Below are 18,130 nucleotides of genomic sequence, written 5' to 3'. Positions count from 1 at the left end.
TTACAGTTATGTAAACTGAGGCAGAACAGCTATTCTCATCCTAAAACAAAATATCTCTAATCTCATAAAAATGAAAACATTTAAAAAGATCATAGAACTACATAGCATAATAATACATGATCGGACTACTTAATGGAACACAGTTTTTAGGAATCGTGAATTTCTGCACTAGGATGATTCATGGTCTTACTGGCGACTCTTCAACAGAAGAAAGTCAGAAAAGCACATCTGCTCTGCAAATTGACTTAAGAAAGGTCTCTTGTAGGATGAAATACTCAACCAGTGCTCTTTGTGATTCTTTCCTATTCCATAAAGTACTTACAATCAGCATCTTTTGTGATACCACCATTAAGTTATATCGGTGCATCTTCAGCATAATTCTTGCATTTTCTAATGCCTAAGTATTAAATAAGGTCTTACAAATGACACCGAATTCATGATCATTTTCTTGTCACCTGCTTGTGAGCAATGGATCAGGATTTACTGAGATTTTGGGGTTTTGTTTACATCTACATTATTTTCAAAAAGAAAGAACATTTTAATTGGCACAGACATCTGAAATGGGACAAGCAAAGTGTTTGAACTCATGAGTATGGTAAGTAAAGATCTCGGTTCTGCATCAAAGTAACTTTGGGTTTTGACAAGTTCCTCTAACAACATGAATATATGAAATTAGAAATTCTTCATCCCTGCAAACTGCACTATGTTGTCAAAAGTGAACATCTGCCAATATTCAGCAGAGCAGTTTTATGGAAAAGATTACTCTTAAACAATTAAATATTTTCTCCAAACATACATCACTTTGAATTAAGAATCAATAACTATATCCGTTGGTATTTTAATTATTAAGCAACATATTACTCCCCAATCTTCCATTCTTCACAAACACATAATTACTTAGAAAAAGTAGTATAGCAGAATTTACATTATTCATGTTGCAGAGTCAAACAAAAAGCTAGGACTTGCCAGAACTGAGATGGTCAGTGCAATATTTAACCAGCACATATAGAAATTTACATAATGATATAGTCTAAATATATACTCAGTTATTATTTTTTTACAAGTTTTCTGCCTTACTGAATGCATAGATTGTGACACTCATGAATATCTATTCAATTGCAGCTCTTATTGTACAGTTTCCAAATTCTTCTCTTAGTGATAGTCATTTCTGTGAGCCCATATATTTGGATATTAATTTTTCCCATCATTCAACTCAGAAGAAAAATGTTTCCTTGAAACTGACTTTTTTTGTATTTTAGTATGTGTATATTTAACACCAAGACTGACTTTCTGAACAAAGGAGAGTTACACCCAAATATATCTGTGGTCAGCAAGGTTATCCAGATGAATGCATATACCACCAACCATTCCTGTATATGTATCTCAATATCTCTTTATTAAGGTGCTCCAATTTTTTATGAAAACAATTAGGTATTGAGCCAGATTACAAAAGAGAAATCGAATCTACAGTGCAGCAGACATTATACCAACTTGAGAGATGTGTTTTCCCATAAGACCACAGAACACTGAAACTCTTATTCAGGGCTAAATGTAGGTCATCCTAAGCCTGCTATTCTTTCTTTAAAAATGTTTTTCTTTCCCTAGTATATCCTTTTGGCTATAGTGCAGTTTAGGGACTTTCTGAATGAGGGAGACTGTCCAGATCATTGTGTTTGATCAGATATCTACTTTTAAGTAATGTGCTGTTAAAGTATTCACTTGGGAATGGTACAATGAGACCTGAAGCTGAGCCTGCTACGTTCCAGTGTCCTGCCTGAAGACAAAGGTACAAACTTCTCTGCATGGGTCTTTTTCTGTCCCCTTGTATTAAAACAAAAGGTATCAGTTTTATGTGACAGATAAAAAACCCTGGAAATCTGGAAAAGTTTTGTGATATAAAAAATATGTTTAACTGATCTTTGCATCTAAATATGAATGTTATAATTATTATAATATTATTATAATTATGAACTTATGAATATTAATCCATTTATTTCCCCAAAATCCTTGTGAGTTGAATAAGTAATTGGAATTTCTACATTGGTTGTTAAAAATGTTACAACATTTGAACTAATTTTCTGCTTTTAAAGAGAGGGAACAAAGGTATACAGTGAAAGCATATGGGGTTTTGAGCACCCCTAATTTTTGAGAGTATGTAGCACTGTATATCATACTCAAGATACATGTCCCATTTTCTTTATAGATAGCTGAAAATGTCAGCATGCCTACAAATCTAACTGCTGAGTCTGAAATCACAAACTTCGAAATAAGCAACCATCTAATGATCGCCTATAAAAAGCCTGAAGTACCATGTGTAGTGTTTAAGAGAATCACAGAATGGTCAGGGTTGGAAGGGAACTCCACAGATCACCTGGTCCAACCCTCCTGCTACAGCAGGTTCACCCAGAGCAGGTTGCACAGGATCGCATCCAGGAGGGTTTATAAAGTCTCCAGAGAAGGAGACTCCAAAACCGCTCTGGGCAGCCTGTTCCAGTGCTCTGGCACCCTCAAGGTAAAGAAGTTCTTCCTCACATTCAGATGAAATTTTTGTGCTTCAGTTTGTGCCTGTGTCTGGGCACCACTGAAAAAGAGTCTGGCCCCATCCTCTTGACACTCGTCCTTAAGACATTTGTAGACATTGATAAGATCCCCTCTCAGTGTTCTCCAGGCTAAGGAGGCCCAGCTCTCTCAGCCTTTCCTCACAAAGGAGATGCTCCGGTCCCTTAATCATCTTTGCAGCCTTCCACTGGACCCTCTCCAGCAGTTCCCCGTCTCTCTGGAACTGGGGAGCCCAGAACTGGACACAGCACTCCAGGTGTGGCCTCACCGGGGCAGAATACAGGGGGGATCACCTCCCTTGACCTGCTGGCCACGCTCCTCCTAATGCCCCCCAGGATCCCACTGGCCTTCTTGGCCACCAGGGCACACTGCTGGCTCATGAAGGCATTAGACTCTGGCAAAGACAGAGATAGAGTTCAACTTGATTTGACACCTAAAGGTACTTCTGCTGTGAAACCCTGCCTTGACACAGTTCACCTTCATTCACTACTTACCTTCCAACCTTTTCTACATAGAAAAAGCTGTTTTTAAAACAATAGGTCACTATATGCAAGCTTGATTAAATTTCATATCAAATTTCTCTTGTACAGTGAAGGAGGTAAAATTCCAGTAGAACAAAACCTACATGATCACACAGCAAGAGACTGTATCATCATATAATGTATACAATTAGCTGAATGCAAGCCTCGCATTCTGGACTCTTCCTTTCATTCTTGGTCTCTCACCCCTGTTCAGACTCACGAGGCCTACTTGCATCTCCCCATCCTTCTCAGCTTCTAGTTCTACTTGCTGTTACACTCAAGTCTACTTTCCCAACACTTCTTGCTATAGCTGGCTCCTTTCCTTTCTCCATTCTGCCTTGGCTAAGAAAGAAAATTTCTGATAGCAGAGAAAAAAAAATAAATCTCAGTTTGAGCACTCAAACTTACAGGCAGTCCAATGATAATAATTCAGAACTACAAGTTACAGTGTAAAAGGAATCTGCAGGGAATTAGCTGCTAGAGTCTACAGAGATTTAAGTGTACATCACAGCAATTTTCTAAGATTGTTACGCTTTAACACGGGAGCAAACAAATTAATTTTTCATTTTGTTCTTGCGAAACAGTGAACAGTTTAGGCTGATGTTTAAAGAAAACCAGCCTGAGGGAGATGCCTAGCATTGGATATTTTTTTTTATCTAAATGATTAATGTAAGGCAAGGAAGGCAGCCTTAATAACAAGTAGCAGTACCAGTTCATTGTAATTCTCAAAATTCATCATGAAATTGTTACATAGTAAAACATAAACATACATAAGCACATAAAAGCAGGAAAAGGAAAAATAAAATCATCTAACACCACATACATTCTGTATCTCAAACTATAGGCACCTAAACCACAGTGACTGTAGTTTTATATCAAACGCATTAACCTTCACTTTGTCCCATTCCACCCTCCTCATCATTCATCAGCTGAATGCAAAGTGCAGGAGAACCAATGTGAAAGACTAATTAAAAGGGAATGCAATGCAATCTTAAAAACACTTATAATTGCACACATCACATTTCTAACCTGTTTAGTATTTCAAAATCTGGGCAGAGAAGTATCATAAATATAGATTTCATTTCACATGGTGTTTTTGAGTTCCCTTTGAAAATGTTACCCATAAGCTTAATTTCACCTCTTGACAACCACTTACATGCTCATCTTTCGGGACTGACTCTCCTTATTTCCAGTGGTCTTTTGGTCAGCTGAGTTAAATAAGTTGCGAGAAGAAGAACTGGAAGGGAAGGCAGCATTGCCACTATTACCAGTAGAATGAGTCCGGAAAGAATCATCTGAAATAAAGAGCTGCAGTTTAGACAAAGAATTATGTCTGGAAAAAAATACACAGGAGTGTGAACGGACCAAGCTGTTTTTCCTGTGAGAGTAGTGGCATATTTCCTATGGCAATAATGCAAAGTTTAACTTTTTGTAAGAAACCGGTTTCAACTTAATATTTCTTCAAGTATTTTTATGAAAAAAACACTGAATAAAAATAAATAGAAGACATGTTTTGGAAGAGAAGTTTAATACCTTTAATATAAGAAAATAGTGCGATTTAATTGGCCAACCTTTAGCTGCTTAAAATGTACTTATTTCATCTAAGCCAATTGTCTAGTGAATGGAAAAAGACAGTTTCTTCTAGGAAGCAATTAATCTCATTCTAATCTTTAATCATCCAAACATCCACCAGCAAATTGAAAGAGGGGCATTTCCAGGCAGCGGTTTCTCTATCCTAATTCAAAGAAGTTACACATAATATCCCTTTCCTCACATAAAACAGGTCAAGGCAAATTACAAGACTGACCATTTTATGACATCCAAAATGCCAATCAAGAAATGTCAAACGCGTTTTACTTTTACTACTTTAAAATGTAAATTTAAACAAATGTGTAACAAACACACACAACAAAAGAAGAATCTGAAAAATAAGTCACCTAGACTAGCACTTAAGTGCTCAGATATATTTGATGTATATTACTCTGCGTTCTTTAGGAGTATGATATCTTACAGTATGCCTGCTTAGTGGGGCCCCAATACACTATAACTAAACAAAAACCTAATGTAAACTACATTATAACTTACTTACCACTAAAGGATAACATACAACTCTTTCCCAATCCTGATACTGAAGATGTATATCCTGTAGCAGAGCTTTTACTTAAAAAACAAAAGAAAAATGTCTTATTACAGAAAAGAATTCTTCTCAATTGCATCATGCTACTGTTTATAATATTTGAGGTTATTTCTTAATTTTTGAAAAAATAAATTATAAAGTTATGCTGAAATTTCTTTAGAAATGTACAAGTTTAGATTTAGCAGTTCATACTGAAAAAATATTTTTGAATATGTAATAAAAGTTGATATACGTTAACTTAAAAGGAATTCATAAGAATTTGTAGACCTCGGCATGCCTTAAAATGGTATTTCTTCCCTCAGTTCAAAACTGCATACCTTAATCAGTTAAACAGAAAGCTGAAAATTTGGGTCACAATTCAGTGAGCATATCATTACTTTCATACATTTATCTGCATATAACTTCATAACTGTTGTCTATCAGGTAAACAGTTGCCTATGAGGTAAGCAATGAAGATAATAAAGATACTTAGGACACTTGTCTATGTTGCTGTATTTTGGATGTAGTGCTTGAGTACTGAAAGACTGACTTCGAACCAACTTGGATTTCTTGTCTTCTTTGCCTAAAATTGTAAGTAGCAAAAAAATTCAATATGGATATCATTGCATTCCCTCAGTAATTAAAAAGTTTTTTATATATCATTTTGTCTGCCTATGCTAGCTGAAGAAACTGATTTAAATACTTCAATAACAATAAATAAACCTTACACCACCTATTTATTTACTAAAGAACAAAACAAAATTAAAACCTATAGAAAACACATTCAGTTCTAGGAGTGGAATTTTTTCCTGTGGGCAGTAGATGAAACTGGCCCGCAAATGCCAACAGCAGTTTTGCTGGGCTTTAACCTGCTGATGTGAGATCAAAACATTATAGAAGAGTTTTTGAAGAACTCTTACCTGCTGATGTACCAGAAGAGTTTCCAGGAACAGATAGAGTGATACTTTTTGCCAAAACTGATGATGTTTTACTGTCTCTACCTAAAAAAAAGTCTAGCATGAATACTTCTTTCTTAAAATTTAACTTAAAATAAAGAAAGAGGATATAACATGACAGAGTCCTGGGGTAAACAGTAATAATATGTAATCCAGTGCTACTAACACTTCATAAATACCACAAACAAGTACTTACATTACATCCCAAAATGAAAAATACCAGAGAACTAAGTGTCATGTATTTTATTAACAAAAAGTCTTCCTTCTAACATAATGAAGCCAGTTTTCATAAATCTCTTTAAAATTATATAGACAAAAAGTTTTATTGCCAATTTCTAGAAATATGTTATTTGCTGTACAGTCTCTTTTCTGTTCCCTTCTCTTCTACCTTTGTAGAAGAATAATGCATGCACAAACAATATGTACACAAAAAAACAGACTTACGCTTCTTTTCAAAAATTTTATCATTAATATTTGTAGATCTTCCTTCATTTTGTTGTTTCTCTTTTTCTAACTGTTCCTAAAAAAAATTGAATAATTTTCTTAGGTATCATTCAGGAAAATAAAAGAAAGAAATTGTATTTCAGTTAGGGATTGTTTAAAATCACCAAAATAACAGTCAGTTTCTATTCCCTCCTTCTACTAGTACAACCCCTAGTAAATATCCAGAGGACCAACTAAATAGCACAGAATGAAATAAAGGTACATATCCCTATATAAAAATCACACCAAAAATTGTTGACTTTAATTAGGAAGGAACCTCAGAGTTGAAGTTTGCATTTATAATTTCTTATTAAAATTATGCCTGGCCATTTGGGTTTTTTTAGTTAAAAAGATACAGAAATTGGCAGCTCATGATGTAAAACTTTTGTGCTACACAGATACTCTGATAATAGAACTGGCAATATTTTTAATTCAACCATACAATTCAATTAAGATGTTCTTCTCAAATAGTAAGGTGTGTCACATGCTCAAACTTTTTAAAGGTCTAAAATTAACATCTACAGTTGATAAGCCTTTATGCAAAACAAAACCAAGTATTACAATTCCTTATGTTTAAGAATTTTGTTTGCCTTTCGGTAATATTAGCTAGCCGCAGAATACTTTTTGAGATCACATCCATAGACAGAAGACAGTGTTAACACAGGTACATCAATAATTTCAAAAGTCAATACTTACTTCAGGATTCTTGGTGAATAGATATCACACTATCAACTTCAAAAAGCTATATGATATTAGCTTGTTTTCTGTACTATGTTCATAATAGAAAGTGCCAAGTGAACCTTAATTGTCCTACTCTGTTTTTTCATTTCACTCTAGTACCAGAGTTTAAAAAACTAAAAGAAAGGTAACTAATTCAGGTCAAGGTTGCTGGATAATATCTACAAAGTCAATTACTAAAATTAAGGAAACTTATTAACATGTTCAGTGTTAAAATCTGTAGCAGTCAAATACATCTAACTGGGTTCAATGGCTCCTTATCTATTTGGGACTGCAACATAACACAATTTACTGCGTACATCTCAGTCAATCCTTAATGAGACCTTTCTGATACAGACAGTATGCGTATATCAATGGGATAAATCATAAAAATACAGGTGCTTTTCTAAAGTCTAGCTGTGGAAAAAGGGTAAAAATTAACGTTAGACAATATACAATAATACAGAGCACACTGGAGGCTATTTTACCACAGCCCCAAATTGTATCTACCTAAAAAATGCTAAAGCTCAGTTCAAGTCTTGGAATATGTGTACGCAGGTCCCGAGAGCAAAGCTGGAACCTTTGGCTCGAGCTAAGGGCAGGTGCCAGGAGGTACACGAGGCAGGCATCGTGAACAGAGGAAATCAGCTGTGCCAGGGAGCACCCGTGACCGACATCAAAGCGGGCCACAAACACGGGCTCTGCAGCAACCCCAAAGAGGAAAAAGTCACACTTTTTGGACAGTCTTGAACCTGTTTTGGTTCTCCACAGAGGAGTTTAATTCCGACAAGTCAGAGGAACCATGCTAATGAAATTTAGCCTCTTCTAAATCCTGTCAGCTTCTCAGCGTAGCCAGCCTAAGCGGAACAGAGGACTGCAGCAACCTCCTCTGGGCTTTGTGAAGGTGTAATAGGCTATGTGGTGAAGTGCCTGCTGCAGCTTCTGCTTACAGCCACAACTGGGGATAAACAGTTTTTGTAAGTTAAAAAAACATTCTTCAGACTTGTCTTCCAAATCCTAAGTAACCTGTATCTTCTTTTGCTCAATCCAACCTGCACGAAGTCCCCCTCCTGCCAGGCTGAAGGTGTCAATGGCCTTGCTTGCTTTTTTTCTGGCTAACAGGAAAGCTTGTAACACAGAGAGCTTCCTTTGGCTTCCTTGGTACAAAAGACGTTACGATATTAATTTCTTTGCCTAAGGAAGCTGTATGTGAATTCTGAGGTGTTTCATTATTCAATTGATTATGTTATACATGCATGACAAATTGCTAAGTGCTGTCAAAAAGATTTCCTAAAGGTGTACTGAAGGGCTTGGAATATTAGAACTATAGATGCATCGAGCATGAGTATTTTTCAAGAAATTCCAGTTTGCCTTTCTAATTGATACAGTAAAATTTAAGTGGTAAAGAAAAGGAAGTTATTCATTACTTTGAAGGACTTAATCCTACTGTACAGTGTAGAATAAAACCACGCACAGATTATGAACCTACCAGGGTGTCTCCACAGTATACACTTCCCTTACCTTAAAATTATTGCCTCATTAATATTTAAGCTACAAACTATTAAAAAAAGGACAGAATGTACTTATAAAATATACCATTTCCAAAAGCAGATGTTCTTGTCTCTCTTTTTCTTGATCCAATAAATCATTTTCGTAAAATCTTTTCTGAAACTTCAAAATAAAATCAATAAAAATAAAAAATCACTACAAGAAAATGGGAATTAAAAGTACTTGGCAAGTATTAAAGTTAGTAAGTACTTACAGCGTCCATAGAGATCTCCATTCTGTCCAATTCCAACACTGTCTATAAAGAAAATCAAAACATTATCCTTACTCAACAGTATGGCACATTTAATTAAAAAAAATGTCCAGACAAGAAGCTTAGAATAGTGGTATTCATAATTAAACATGCCTTTTCTTCTTAAATATTTGAAGCCTATGCTTGTACAAATGCTACCAATGCAGTTAAAAACTGTCATAGTTTTTAAGAACTCTTAAAAGAAAGAAACAGCTCAGGAATCTGTGAATAAGCCAGGGTGCTCCAAGCAGGTGTTCATCCAACCTCTCCTGCAGACTGGCTCTGTAAGGAAGCCAAAGGAAGCCACCTACTTTAGCTACTTAATTTCCAAGCTTATTTAAGGGGATGCCCATGCTCTGTCTCAAAGATGAACTTTTTCATGAATATTCACATTACAAAGACACTTGTAAATTTCAAAATCCAGCAAATCATTTACCTGTATATTGTAAAATAAATAAGGCTATCAAGCTATCTCTACCTCAAAGACATGATCATTTTTACTACTGTCAACCTTTAATCCCATCTTTACTCATCTGCTATTTTTTTCACAAATGGTCATTGAGCCAAAATTCTGAATCCGTCACTAAGAAATAACTGCAACATAAGTAACCAAGGGAACACCAACTCTTAAATTTGACAGAATGCACTATACTACATGTTCTCTTAATTGTTCAGAAGTACATAAAAACAATAGAATTCTTTAGTCTTTTGTTCTTACATTAAGAGAATCAACAGAAGGCGTAAGTTTGATCATCTTAACTTTGAGTGATAACCCCAAGATAAAATGCTGCGGGAAAAGAAAAATACTTACTCTTTTCACAATAGTCAGGACATCTTTGTCTTTCTCTTGACACAAAAGTTTCCTTATACATAATTCCAACTGCTGAAGTAAATGTTTATCAGTGGGAATCTTCAGAGTAGATTTAACTTTTGGCAACAAGTAGCATAGTTTCATTCTAAAAAAAAAAGAAAAAAGTAAATATTCACCTTTTGATGCAGGTGTTTATTAAACCTTATTTTTTGTATTGCATGCTAGCATTTGACATAAAATAAGTTAGTAGGTCTGTTTAAACCGTTTCACTTGGTAATCAACTTTACTTAGCAAAGCTTACTGAATGCACACATGTGTGTGCAAATTATGCTTATGTAAATCTCTGCAGCATTAGTATTATTAGACATGTTAATGATGACAACATGAAGTACACACATCAGGAATATGATTAAAAGCATAAAATCACACAAAATACATTTAAAAAAAAAAAACCAACTATCTTTTTTACCAGTAATGACTGTTTGGTCCCTATCTCTTTAGTAAAGAAAAAAATCTGTGCAACCCAGACCACTGAAAGAATTGCTTGTGTGTCTTACTTTCCATACCACAATGTTGAAATGGATGGAAATTAATGGAGACTGTGAAGTTATGTTTCTTTCTCTACACCCATGAAACAGCATATTGCTTAGATCTCACCTGTTGCTTGCTCCTCTGCCTCCGTGTTCCTTTCTCACTCCCAAAAACTGACACTTTGAACCAGTCCCCCAAACATTCAGACTAACCTGCTTCTGTGGTTTCCTGACATTGTCCTGTAGTCCCCTACACCTTTAGTACTGCTCACTTTGAAGGAATCTATCTTTTTACTTAAGTCCCATTATTTAAACAAGACATAAGACGTGTAACTATATTTCGTAATATATTATTTAGAGCTTTTTTCCTGTACACTGTTACATACTCTTCATACAGTACCTCACATTTGCCACTGGATCATGTGTAAGTTCAAGCACAGGTAGAAAGAAGTATTTACAGAAGAATGATTTTGAAAACAGTTCCATAATGAATTCACAAGTATCTAGAAACCGAAGCCTGTTCCAATAACTTTTTCCTTGGCCCAGTTCTGAAAAATAACAATCCACAGATATTGTTGGTTAAGTTTTCAATGTCAGCTAGTAAACATTTCAAACATTAACCTTTGACTAAAGATGATTATTACACTCCTCACAAGGCACTCCTTCTCAGCCTGTCTTAATTCTTCCTTTCAGTGAAAGCCTAACCTTTTCAATTCAATGACCATTTCTGTCAGCGAGCATTTTTTGTCCTCAGAAATTTAATCCATCCCTTTAACCATTTGCAAAAGCAAAACCAGCAAGTTAACTAGCTACTGTGTTGAACAAAGCCCTGTACGCCATTCAAACCACATCATAAGTGTGGCAGAATTACTATGTAAGCATTAAGGATTGCCAGTGGGAACTATTCAACCTTCTAACCTATCTTTAAAACACCTAGCATAGACCAGAAAGTTAACTTAGGTGACTAACTCACTCATAAATTCATTTCTGAAAAGATTTATTCAGCACTTCTTACGTTGAAGCCTCTAAAGAATTTTACCTCTACAGAGGAAGTGTGTTTTGTATGTTGCAGCACCTACAGCTGAGCAATTTTGGATTCAGGGAGTAGGGTTGAAGGGATCTTGGCATATTATCAATTTCCCACATTGCCTTTTTCCCTATTCCTTTGCATAAGCTTTAGATACATTCCTCGCATACACACATGTTTTGACTGATGATAAAAGGAGCAACTGACTGCCTTCTAAGTAATGATAGCAGGAAGTTACACTGAATAAATATAACCATAAATAGATCTTCAGTCAAAACTAACTTGCATCTCTAAGTAATCATGGAAAAATCATCTTACGTTCAATCAGTTTCTGAATAACCTCATGCCTCTGTTCTTGTTTGCGATTATAACGCAAATAAACGCAGAGAGTTCGAGCAGCTGCTTTTTGGACTGGCAGGACATTCTTGAAAAAACAAAGGGACCAGAATTAAACATACTTGAAGGAATGTGACTAAAAATGTACAAAAATTCTAGAAGCAGAAAAGTAGCTAAAAAGTTTAACTTCATAAATTTTGAAGTAATTGCCACAATATAAGGGAGAATAAGGAAGTTTGGCCAATTCATGACCCACCTATGTCTTTTATCTCTTCTGCCTAACATGTTTATTCAACTATTTCATAAACACCTTAAAGTATTCCATGTTTGGAAGGCACCTTCTATATTGCAGGTGTTAGAAAATAAATCTTACATATTTTCTTACAACAGACAGTTTTACTCTTGATTTAAATTCAGTAAAATTTCAGATTAGTGGCTCTAAATGATCATTCATTTTTAGAGTAAACTGTTCTTTCATATAGAACAAAACACAATGGAAAGTCACGTATGGAATCAAGAAAAAGAAGGCGCATCTCAGAGGGAAAAGTTTTGATTTACCTAGAAATAAACTGATAATAAGCACAAGGAAAGGAAAGAAATCTTGGGTGGGAGGAAAAACATGACAATCTGTCAATCCAATTTTGTTCCTCAAATGGGGGTTAGTTCTCAGAGCAATTTCTCAGTCATATAAAAAAACCCCAACCTGATATACCACATGCAATGAGAAACAGTACTTTAAGACCCTGATATATTTAAGTACTACACATAGCAAATATCTGGCAGCCATTGTTCTAAATAGCATAAACAGATAAAAAACAATGTGAAAGAGACAGGCAGGCTCACATTTGTCAAAATGATTGTCAACATTCTGTGAAGAAAACGGTAATAAATCTGATCACTTGATATGATATGAGGGAGACATGCATATTTTTGCAGTAACTTCTCGTGAGTTCTCCATTTTAAAGAAGTTGCTGCCCTCTGTTCTGCTGTCGTTAATGCAGGAATCAAGTCAGGAATAGACAATAACTAGAAATAAAAATATAAACATGAAAATAATTTTACATCTTCTAGCTGTATGGTGTGTTACTATGCGTAAAAAGTACATCACAACAATGTAAGAAGGAAAGAGATTTTAAGGGGTCAATTAATTACTCTCCTCAGACAGGATCAGCTATGCTGTGATCATTTTCAGCAGATATTAGTTTAACTTTTTCTTACAAAAAATTAACGATCGGGATTAAGCAATCTCCCCTAAGCGGTAAATTCCACTTAACTAGTCAAAAAGCTATTCCAATACCTGATTAAATACACTTGCATTTCCAACCCTCTTCCTGACAAAGAAAAACTGATCACTGTTCTCTTCATAATACTCTTTTATAGCTATGAAGACCATCATAACACCCCTCCCCAGTCTTTTTCTCGAACCAAATAAACCCCATTTTCCTTCTAGCCTCTCAGTTTTTGCATTTATTCTTCCCAGCTCCCTGATTAATTTTAGCAGGAATTATATATCTTTTTTCAGTAGTCAGCAAAACTTTATAGTAGCCAAGCTAAACTCTCTTTAGCACTAAGCAAAATGAAACAGACTGCCACACTTGACATTGCAGTTATATACATTTACAGCTATAAACATCCAACAGATTCCCTTTTTAAAATTACACTCTCAGCTTTTGTCCATACATGAAAATAAATTGATTTAGTATATCTCAATTTCTCTATACATTTAGGAAGCATGCTCAAAGCAGCATCCTGAAGCAACAGGTGGTCTTTCAACATGCCATTTTACAGGTGAGGAGTTATTGAATAAAATGTTGTTCAGTGGTTCATACAATTAAATCAGCAAAGTTGGGAGCCGAATATAGATCTCCTAAGTCATAATTCAGTGCCTATACTTCAGGCAATAGATTTGCTTCTAGCAGAAGCTGTGTCTGAAAACAGCAACTATTGGCAGTTGCCTATATTTTTTAAAAAATAATATTTAGGTATTAGCTATCACATCTTCAGCATGAAACCAACTTTTGTGTTGACTTAAATATTATATTTCAAAATGTGATCTATTTCAGCAAATCTCTGGTTAATTAGAAAAAAGTCTGAACTTTCAAAACCTTTTCTTTTTACTTTAAAAAATTATAATGTCAACAAAAAGTCAAAACAGCACAGAAATTTTATATTTTTCCAAAGCAGAAACTAACTATCTAAGCCTTTTCATACAATATATGCCTGAACAACTTTGTTACTACCTTCATTAGAAAGCAAATAAAAAAAATATAAAAACCCTGAGAATACTCACCTTGCTTTCGGATCCACTGTTTTCTCCTCCATTAGTCATTAGTTCAAGGATTTCAGGAAGGTGACCTACCAGGGCATCTAACACCTATTTAAAGAAAAGCTGCATGAATGAGGTCTATATATTAACTTGACACGATTTTTATCTCTCACCAACATATCCCTGCTGACACCTCTTACGTTACTGTTCTCTCATATCCATGTAAAAAAAAAAAAAGAAAGAAAAAGAATGAGATTAAATACATTTGCATTGATGAGGACTGGGATTTAAAATTGATGTTTTAGTGTATTAAGTAATACCTTCCTTACTAAGTACACACTTAATTAAATTTATCTTAAATTTCAGTTTAAGAAAACAAACTATAGTTTTGATTTAAGTGAATACCACAGTCAATGCTTTCTAAACTATTCACAGCAAACAATATTTGAAAATGTACATTCATACTGAAGAAAGATCTGTATTTCATAGACAGTTAAGTAAAAGCCTTGGCAAACACAAGGAATGTTTTCATATATGTATTTGTCAGCTGAATCTTAAAAGCAATTTTTCTTGCTTTACAAAAAACTCCAGTAGATAAATGAAAATAGAATATATATCTTCTATTAATAGAATAACCATACTTTCAAATGTTGTTTTCAAATATTGTACTACTTGAAACTAGACTAGAAAAGTACATAATTAAATATTTTTGGCACCAATTCTGCCTGAGGTGGTGTGTAAGACAAAGCACCGAGTACTTTTTATTATTTAGTACTTATTATTATTACCAAGGAATTTTTCAAAATGACCAGCTGCTCAGTCTCAGCTTTCAGGTGTTCAGTTTGAGAAATCTTTTAAGACGGGTCAGAATTTCATAAACAATAAGTAGATATGCTATGAACACTTTTAATTTCCTTGAAAATGTCTAACAAAGGGAACCAAAAGAAAAACCTGAAAGCAAAGCTCATTTTTCTATGCCACATCTAAAGATCCTACACAGAAAACAAAAAAGATCAATATTGGAATAAGTGGTATCAGAGGAAATGGTGATTTCTGTCTCAAACATAAATATTTGTCTTTTTTTCAATCCAAAAAAGTCTGACTATATTGTCTGCAATATAGCGAAGTGATTCATGTTTTACACAGGTTGAAACTGAGTTAAAGTGTCCTATAAACACTCACAGATTCTGTACCAGATCTTGGACTGAAACTCTTTCTATAAATCTCGATCTTTGAACCACACACATCTTTTTCATCTCCTCTTCAAGTCCATAAATGAAAATAAAACAAAGCAAATAACTGGAATGTTATCAATGACTATTTTAATATAGTATGAAAACCAAATCTTTCCATAGAACTTGTACGCTAATAAATAATGGAACAATTAAAAGAATTTAGAGCGATTATTTTTAAAAGCTAATAAATTCACTGTGGGTTTACTAAATTCAAACACCTTTCTATTTTCCTCCTTTTTATTCACAGAAGGCTGGCATCTTTATGAAGCATCTGTGAAACAGAAGTAAAAGCTGTTTATCATTTCAAACAGTTACTGTACCGTGTTATTGCAGTTATCAAACATCAAGATAATCTGCCTCAATGTAACAAGCAAAAGAAAGTTCCAATAAAAGTATATTACCTCCAGTGACTCATCCTGTAATAGGGTAACCAGTTCTTTATGTATTGCATATACACCAGAATTTAAAAGCTTAGCAACCTAAAAAATGACAATGAGATAGCAAGGTGAAACATTCTTTACTTCCATGGCACTACAACAACTATATTACATGTGCTTATTTACAGCAAGCATGAAGAAGGGATGCAGAACAATTGTTTAATATCAGCCTTCTAAAGCTGTACACTTTCCCATGGATCACATTAAAAATATGCTTATACAAAGAAACAGGCCTGTTACCTATCCATGAAACATACTTTTAGAATTAACTCTATTTCACATTTACCAAAAACTTTTAAGACTGCACTGCAAGGCTAGAAAAATTCCTTCTAGAATAATCAAATGTTGTACTTTATACTCCTTTGGAGAGTGAATAGTCAGCCTGCTATATAATTTACAGAAGATAAAATATAAAAATAGGCTTAGCCTGTGCTGAATTTTAAGTCTCCCTAACCTTTTCATCTGAAGTTTTCATTCCTTAGTTCTCTGGTTGTTTTTTTTTACTCTGATTCATAAGTCACATATAAATTTCTAAAAAAACCACCAGCAGTCTCCACACTGTTAAAAAGTTTTTATAGCAAATATGAGAAAAATATGAGGAATGAGATTTTTTCCATACAGAATATTTAGATGATGCTTTTTAATAGTTTTCTTTGTTTATATATGCCAAGCAAAAATAAAAGCTTGCTTCCAATCAAGACAAAACTTTAAGGAAATGGCCACAGGAGTTTATTTAACAAAAAGTAATCCACCTTGCAGTTAATGCCATAAACTACTCATTTTTGGCTGTCATTGGTTGCCTAGTTATGGTGTTAAAATTAAATCAACCAGCACTAAATGTATATTCAGATCAAGGTATAACTATACAGTGTTGTTTTTTTTTTAAATCAGTTAAAATACTTTGCTTATATTTAGACAGTACCTTAAAAGTGTTATACACCTAACACAAAATATTACATAGAATTAGATGCTAGCTTTACAATTTCAACAATTACTTTGCATTATTGTTCATTAAGACAAGTCATCAACAGGTAATGAGAATGGGAAATTTATTAAAATGGTGGAAATAAAGCCACCTTAGCTTCATTTATGCCTCTACTAGTGATTTAAATGCTTTCAGAAGTTGGTTAACTTACTAATTCCCCCAGCAACAAAGTGAGATAAAAGGCTAGCTCGAGTAAAACACTATGAAAATCTTGAAGGTCTCCCTATATGGGTTACTGCAATCAGGAAAGAGCTCATCTTCATTTTCAGAATTCACCCCATACAGTGAATAATATCTATGCAGTTGTACATTTTTTAAATTTTACAAAAATAATACAGTGGAACTTAATGTAAACTGGATGGAATAATAAGAATACATATGCCTTTACATCTGCACAAATTTCCAAGCAGTTTCATATTAAATTAAGCATTTAACTTAGATTTGATTCATGTAAATATATTCCACAGAACACAAGCATAGTAGCAAACTGTACAGTTCTAAAGAAGGTTTTCAAGACCAGAAATGGCAAGTTCCTTTCTCCCTTTTTCCTCATTGCTTTCTAATAGCATTGAAAGCCTTCAAATATTGTAATTACTACAATTGCTTATGTTTGTGGTACTAAACCATTATAAGTTTCTTCTAGCTTTTGCTCCTTAAAATCTCACCTAGGAGTAGGCTCTTGTAGCCAAATGTCACACAACTTAGACTAACATATACATACACATGTACAAATACAGGCTAGAAGGGATTGAACACTTCTGAAAAACTAAATCATTTCAACAGGTTTTCTCAAGTCTTTTTATTTTGGTTAAATAGTCACAAACAGGCTTAAAGCAGAAAACGGCATAAAATAAAAAGATTTTATTAAAAAAAAGTATTTTTATTATTTTACTAGTATAATTTTACTAAATTCACTAAAATTTATAAATTAAATTTTATAATAAAATACAATTTTATAAATTTTATAAATTTATTTTTTTAAAAAAATATAAATTTACTAGTATTATTTTACTAGTATAAAAAGTACTAACAAAGAACTGTTGTAGACTTACTTCATAGAAGCTTATGGCCATAGTATATCTGACAGGAACCTCAGGGTCATGACAAAGGCAGAAGAATATAGAATACAGTTCTAAATGGAAGTTCTTTGGATCCACAAAAACGATCATAGCCTGTGGAAAGATAAATTCCTTTATTAACTGTATAGCTAAAGGACCACATTATCGAAGATTACTAGGTGAAAACATTGAGGTACAACAAGCAAGACACTTGGGAGATAACAGGTTGTGATTTTAAAGAGAAGGTGTGTCATTTCTGATGGCCATGTCAAAACACAGGTGCCAGACAAGTTCT

At 34.1% G+C, this 18,130-nt stretch overlaps 1 protein-coding gene across 3 annotated transcripts in view; it reads right to left on the bottom strand.

Annotated features, from left to right (window-relative positions):
• Positions 1–18,130, bottom strand: part of PPP4R4 (protein phosphatase 4 regulatory subunit 4) — a 70,527-nt gene that overhangs the window by 2,404 nt on the left and 49,993 nt on the right. For 2 of the 3 annotated variants that reach the window (XM_056347524.1, XM_056347526.1), the window contains 14 exons: positions 17,830–17,949; positions 15,757–15,834; positions 14,145–14,228; positions 12,698–12,880; positions 11,837–11,942; positions 10,892–11,039; positions 9,962–10,106; positions 9,115–9,156; positions 8,949–9,023; positions 6,597–6,672; positions 6,117–6,197; positions 5,686–5,779; positions 5,170–5,240; positions 4,237–4,375 (listed from right to left, as the gene is read on the bottom strand). In XM_056347524.1, the coding sequence (XP_056203499.1) occupies positions 4,237–4,375; positions 5,170–5,240; positions 5,686–5,779; positions 6,117–6,197; positions 6,597–6,672; positions 8,949–9,023; positions 9,115–9,156; positions 9,962–10,106; positions 10,892–11,039; positions 11,837–11,942; positions 12,698–12,880; positions 14,145–14,228; positions 15,757–15,834; positions 17,830–17,949 (1,442 nt within the window). The remainder of the gene's footprint in view (positions 1–4,236; positions 4,376–5,169; positions 5,241–5,685; positions 5,780–6,116; positions 6,198–6,596; positions 6,673–8,948; positions 9,024–9,114; positions 9,157–9,961; positions 10,107–10,891; positions 11,040–11,836; positions 11,943–12,697; positions 12,881–14,144; positions 14,229–15,756; positions 15,835–17,829; positions 17,950–18,130) is intronic. The other variant, XM_056347525.1, reaches the window with a different exon arrangement.

Source organism: Falco biarmicus, chromosome 7 (genome assembly GCF_023638135.1).
Source record: "Falco biarmicus isolate bFalBia1 chromosome 7, bFalBia1.pri, whole genome shotgun sequence".
NCBI lineage: Eukaryota > Metazoa > Chordata > Aves > Falconiformes > Falconidae > Falco > Falco biarmicus.
The sequence above is the reverse complement of the archived record's forward strand: the minus strand, read 5'-3'. Positions and strand labels throughout refer to the sequence as shown.